General features: G+C 46.0%; 1 protein-coding gene across 1 annotated transcript; it reads right to left on the reverse strand.

Annotated features, from left to right (window-relative positions):
- Nucleotides 1-1585: 1585 nt before the first annotated feature.
- Nucleotides 1586-4915, reverse strand: LOC119268004 (UPF0481 protein At3g47200-like). Its single transcript, XM_037549521.1, has 2 exons — nt 4642-4915; nt 1586-3484 (listed from the first exon to the last, which is right to left on the reverse strand). The coding sequence occupies exon 2, from the start codon at nt 3466-3468 to the stop codon at nt 1849-1851; it is 1620 nt and encodes a 539-aa protein (XP_037405418.1). The 5' UTR covers nt 3469-3484; nt 4642-4915; the 3' UTR covers nt 1586-1848.
- Between the last annotated feature and the right edge of the window lie 1666 nt (nt 4916-6581).

Genomic DNA, 6581 nt, shown 5'->3' on the forward strand with positions numbered 1-6581 from the left:
GCAGAGAAGGGCGGCGACCTGCGGCGGGTCTCCCCCGGCGGGGCGGCTCCCGGGGCAACGGGCGCGGCGGGGCGGCTCCTGAGGCTAAGGCGGCGCGAGGCTGCGGAAGTAACGGCGGGGGAGGAAGAGGAGGGGGCGAGAGAGGTCGTGCGGTCGAGTGAGGGCAGCGGTTTTTGTTTAACGACGGGCAAATTAGCGATCGATGGATTATAGTGGCGTAATGCGTGGTTGGTAGCGTTAAACATCGGAGGATTAAGAACCATTAGATGTTAATGATGGATGGATGTGATTGTTTGGATCTGCCCCTCTCTTCTTTTTATAGTGGTAGTAGGTAGTAGATAGTAGATGAGAGCTCCAGGTTGGAATTCTGGACGGTTCGCTCATTTCTTTTTCTTTTTCGTTTTGAAATAAATATCTACCAATTTAATATACAAGTGTCTCGTATTTTTCCACCGTTGCATGTATCACTGGATTGTCCGTAAGAAAATGGTGTAACTCTAGGTGCTTAGCAGATGCTGGGCTAAGCTTAAAAGTCAATTTTAATTAGTTCATTTAAACTGTACCCATTTGTACTGCGAATGATACAGTTTGAGATGCGAGGACACAGAAAACTGATTTGCCCATCAGCAGTTCATGTTTTCGACACGAATATTCATTGAACAAATTCTATAAACTAACACCTATAGTTCCAAAACTCAAAATTATTATTCATCACAAAAGACTCCTAGATTCGTAACAAATACTTTCAAACGTCTTACATTATGGGACGGAGGGAGTAGTATTCACGGGCATAAATCTTTGTTTGAATACTTCGATATCTAACAACCACATTATGTCCTACTAGTTCTTTTCAGCAGTAGATTATGAGAATGTGTACACGGAATCACTTGTGTGCAGAATCCCCGAGAAGCTACAGTCCGATTCTTTCGACAAACCTTCCATTCCATACAACACGGAGATGCGCACTGATCATGCATTCATGCTTACTCATATACAACATCCGAACATGAGCTCATGTTAACCCCAGGGTGAAAACAAGTTAGATATTCCCACACTAATCAGAAAAAAAACAGGAAACTCACACATCAATTTAGCAGAAGAAAAGTACTACCTCCGTCTCAAATTATAAGACGGTTTGTTAGGCTATTTTAGCCTACCAAAACATCTGATAATTTGGAACAGAGGAAGTAATTATTTAAGAATCAAGGCACTGGAGATAATGATGGACTAATTACTGCGCATAACATACTACATGACCATATGATTAGATATATCTATGGTCGCTTTGTTAAAAGGAATAAAAGATCATCATCTACCATATCAACAAAAGTATTCTCTCTATTCCAGAACATAAGGTTTTTTTAAGTCAAACTTTTCTATATTTGACCAAGTTTTTCGAATAAAATGTCGATATCCCAAATTAACATCATTAGACCCATCATTAAATATTTTCTCATATTTTATTTATTTGGTATTGTAGGTTCTGTAAACTTGGTCAGACATAGACAGGTTTGACTTCTAAAAAACTTAACACACATTATCTTTTGGAACGGAGGAGTAATAAAAAAACAAAAATGCCCCAGAATAAAATCATATCAATGATGTAATTTCAAAATATCACGGTTATTGACCACACCCAGGCATGCATGAGCATGATACTAGATGACAAGCCAATATGGCCAGTTCTTGAGGAGGTCGTTTGCAACTCTAACTGGCAAAGTAATAGTATGATCGATCTCCAGGTCACAAATGGCAGATGGTACGGAGAGATGGAGATAGTTTATTTTCTTTGGGACTAAAAGTGGACATAGATAAATCCGAATCCCATAGTCAATTTACGCCCAGTGCTTACTTGGGATTTACATAAGACTCGACAGTAAGGACGGTCTGTGCAATGGTGCAGAAAAGCACAATAACACCAGCCAACGCTGCGACAACCAACCATGGATTGCTCAAATGGTTGTGCCTCAGCCACGCAACCCACCTGTGCAGACGGTTTTGATAATATGCCTCCAGGGCTAAACACATGTGATTTAGGTAATAGTTCCCATAGAAATCGAAGACAACACCTTTTGTCAGCCTGGTAAAGAGCTGCGATACATCTCTGTCGCTGCGCATATGATGTGCGATGACCCCCTTTCGAGCCAGCAGTGCTATATCATCTGGCATGCTCATCAGCTTAGCCAGGAAGATAATGTAAGCAGTCACATCATTTCCGACTTGCGGACATGTTTGCTCTAGTGCAATGAAGTTTCTGAAAAGGACACTGGTTTGGTCATCCACAAACAAGAAGGGGAATTCCAGGATACCATTTCTGAGTTTTATATCCAGGAGTGAATGGGGATTATGCTCAGAATATGTTCTCCTCTTAAACTCAATGCCAGCTTCATGATACTGTGTTGCTCGGCGCCATCGATTAGGAAAATGGTCATCCTGCGACAAACCTAAATGGCTGAGATAACCCTGTCCCAGCTGAAGGAACTGATGAATGTAGTGTTGCGCTGTGAGCTCCTTGTGCTCTTGCTCGTTAGAACTGGGTCTGAAATACATATGACACAGGTGAAGCAAATGATCAAAATCTATTGGGCGACTGGATTCTCGTATTGCTGTTGGATAGAATGGCAGGGTCATTTCTATAAATCTAGCAACACCTGATTTACACGTTGGTGTCATCTTGTTTGAACTTACTACCTCATATATTGCCTCAACTATGAAAAAGGGAATTTGGTTCTCCAGCAAGAGTAGATCATGTATAACAAAGATATCATACCACTGTCCGATCTGTCTAGTGTTATCCTGATATACACATTGCTCTGTTTGATGGTCACTGATTTCCAAACATAACTCGATCTCAGGCACTGTATTTTCTTCTACTACAATGTTTATTATGTCATTCTGGTTCCTGGTGTTTATTTGTTGAATATCAATTCTCTCTGTTAAGTTTGGCTGTCCAGAAGTCATTTCTTCCTCAACTATTTCGGCATGTGATGAACTAGCCGTGGCTCTTTGGGGTCCAGCACTTATAAATTCATCGAGTCCTCCGAGTGAAACAAGGACAAAACATCCATCAAGCAAGAGAGTCTGCAAGAACTTCCTCTTATTCATTTTAATATCCCCAGAATAACACATCCTTGCTCTTTTCTCTAGTCTGTTTATGATGGTCAAGTAATCTTTCAGACCCTTCTCACAATTCAACTTAAGGATGTAGTCCAAGCGGTTCCATTTTTCACTCTCCATAGAAGAAAGTGCTGAAGATCCATTGTTATAAGGGCCAATTGACAACATTATTGGGTCATAAGAATTTCTATCTATCATACGAATGTGCAGATGTATTCTTGGTATCAAGAAGAATTCAGAACCACTGTCATAATCAATATGTGATGAAATACAGCTTATCAGCTCACTCTTCATTGAATTACCCAGTTCCTCTGTCTCTACGTCAGGCATAATGTGCTCCACTTTGGCCATTTCTTGTCTTCAGCTACTGGGTCACATACGGAAGAAAAAGAACATCAGTGATGACACTTGTGGCCCAATAAAAAACTCTAGCACAGGGGTTTGTGTGCTGATAATCATAATTGAAAGGCTCTCAACTCCATTATCTGAAACAAGAGTAGTTTGAAGGAAAAATTGACTAAAATAACGTCTATGACAACTGTGGCCCCAGTGCTAGATACTACTAGATACCAGATACCAGTTATTATATATTGGTGTAACTAGAAAATACTATATTCGAATTCTAACTTGTTCTTTAAGAGTGTACTCCTTTCTATATTGCCATTTAGTAACTTAACATTAAACTCAAGAGTTCACTTTTACCTTATATAGATGTTAAGAAACTCCAACACACATCCCGTTTTATGTATATTAACTCTAACACAGTTCAAAAACCATCCTCCCCGATCATGGAAGGGCGGCAAGTTGCAAGCCCTTCCCAAACTCACTTCTCATGGCCCATGGCTGGTGAAGAAAGATGAATCAGGAAAAAGGAGGGTATGAAAGGAAGAGTACGATCATTTCATAAGGGTAACAAAATAATATAAATTGAATTTTTTGGCTGCCGTCACCATTGGTGGCATCGTAATAGTGGCACCAACTTGACGTTCTCCTCTTCTAATACAAAATATATGCACTTAGGTGTGGAGTTTGAAGAAAAAATAGTAATTGATATTTGCAAATAATCAATGGAATGTTCAACGTCTTCACACTCTGTTGATCCTAATAATGAAGAAAACGCTGGTGGGTACAACAAGACAGCCAATGTACATTGCAAATAGTTAAAGGAACAAAATTCCAGGATTGTGATACTAATTCTTTCGAAAGGTATGATGATAAAGATACTGTGTCATTGATGAGGATTACACTGGTCCTGACGCCTCTTGTACACGTGTGTCCAAGAGTTTGTGTGTGTGGTGGTGGGCGGCATTATATTAAGCCATCGGATGTATCAGCGAAGGTGAACAACAATGAAATTAGCCAAAGGATGTTCACCATTTTTATGCCAGCCAGCTTCTTCCTAACCCCACATTTCCCTCCCTACCATTCCCAAATTCCCTTCTTCGCAATTTCAATCATTTCATCGCAGAATAACAGCAAATGGTACCCTGGGAACTTTGCTGAAGGTAGGAAAGAATGACGTACCGGGGACAAGAGTTCCGTTGGCCGCAGCAGGAAATGCGAATGCTGCGTGGGCGCCTATATCCAACAGGAAAGTTTATCGGGAAGAGGGAGGTGGCAGAGATCATCAGGATGTTGACCAGATATGTGATCCTGAGATGGAGACCGGTGACGCCGCCTCTCTAGAACGGGTTCGCCGCCCCTCACCACTACTTCTTGTAGACAGAGGCTGGGGGCGACGGTGGCCCCGCGCTGTGCAGCGGCGGAGGAGGATAATTGCCGACTGAAGCGGATCGGGACTGGGGACAAGGAGGCGGGACGGCCAAGCCGCTGAGGAGCACTCTGAGGCTGCGTGTTAACAAATGACAGTTCGGACTATAGACATTGAGAGCATGGATACTGTTAGATGTCTATAGCCCTTTTCGGTTCATCCCCATTGTATAAGGGGTCTCTTACACTTTGCCATACACATGTATATGTACTGGCCTTTGGCCCTTCTGTGAAGTCAGTTGCTCACTTATCCAACATGGTATCAGTTGCCAGGTTCCTCTTTCTCTCCCGCACGCTGCAGCTCGGTGCCGAGCTTCCCCGTCGCCGGCCATCTCCTTCCTCGCTGCCGGCCACCTTCTCCACGCCCGGCCACCCCTGCCCGTGCCCGCCGAGCTCACCCGCTCCCAGGCCACGACCTCCCCGCCCGGCTGCGCCCAGGCCTCGCCCTGGTCGCGCCCCTCGCCCCTGCCGCGTCCTGGCCCCGCCCTAGCCGCGCTTTAGGCCGCGCCCCGGCCGCGTCCAGGCCTCGCCCTGGCCGTGCCCCGGCCGCGTCCAGGCCTTGCCCTCCCCAGGCTGCGCCCCAACCGCGTCTCTGGTTGCCCAGGCCGGCTCCTTTGCATCTAGCTGCAGCTGCCGCTGCTTCCTCTACTACTGCGCGTCTCTGGTTGCCCAGGCCGCCTCCTTTGCATCTAGCTGCAGCTGCCGCTGCTTCCTCTGCTGCTGCAGGTGCGGCCCAGGGCCGGCGCTCCTCCAGGCCTCCCGATTCCCCACTCGGTGCTACCGTGAGTTTCTCCGCCCGATCCAGATCGGGAAGCATTGGCCAAAAAAACAGAGAGGAGAAAAACAGAGTTCCCTCATGTCTTCTTCGGGCTATGTTGCAGTTCCTAGGTGCTTCGTGATCTTCGATGGCATCAACTATGCTGAGTTTGTGGGGTTCATGCGCATCCATATGCGTGGCCTTCTTCTGTGGGGTGTTCTTTCTGGCGAGGTCCCCTGCCCGCCATGCCCTGTTGCGCCCGTGGCCCCAATCCCACCGGTGCCGCCGGTACTTGCTGTTGAGGCCTCTCAGGCTGACCGGGATGCTGCCAAGGCCCTTGATGATGCTGCAGTTGATACTTATGATCAGCAGGTATCTTCTTAATCCGATGCTCTTTCGGTGTACCGCGATGACCTCTGTGCTTACACTCAGTGGTGCAATGATGATGCTCGTGCTGCTGCTGTTCTCACTGCCAGTGTCCTCCCTCGGTTTGCTTCAGAGTTCATGGGACTTGGCACAGTTGTAGCGATGTGGGCTTATCTTTGTCAGCGCTATCAGCCCTCTGGTGATGCTCTCTACCTATCTGTGGTGCGTCAGGAGCACGCCCTTCAGCAAGGTGATTCCTCTGTTGATGAGTTCTATTCACAGTGCTCTGCCATCTGGCGTCAGCTTGACTCTCTTCGGACAGTTGTCTGTGGCACCTATCGTTGCTGTCAGACTACTCGGTCTGATCTGGAGTTTCAGCGGGTCCATGAGTTCTTATCTCGTCTCCGCTCTGAGTTTGAGCCGCGACGTGCTCACTTGCTTGCTCGTGGCCGTGTTCCTATCTCGGAGGTGCTTGCTGAGCTTCGTGCTGAAGAGACCCGCCTTCGCTCCGCTGGTTTGCTGGTGGTCCCGTCTATGTTGGCTGCTCAGGCTCTTGTGTCATCAGCTCGGC

The sequence above is a fragment of the Triticum dicoccoides genome, chromosome 1A (assembly GCF_002162155.2).
Source record: "Triticum dicoccoides isolate Atlit2015 ecotype Zavitan chromosome 1A, WEW_v2.0, whole genome shotgun sequence".
NCBI classification, from domain to species: domain Eukaryota; kingdom Viridiplantae; phylum Streptophyta; class Magnoliopsida; order Poales; family Poaceae; genus Triticum; species Triticum dicoccoides.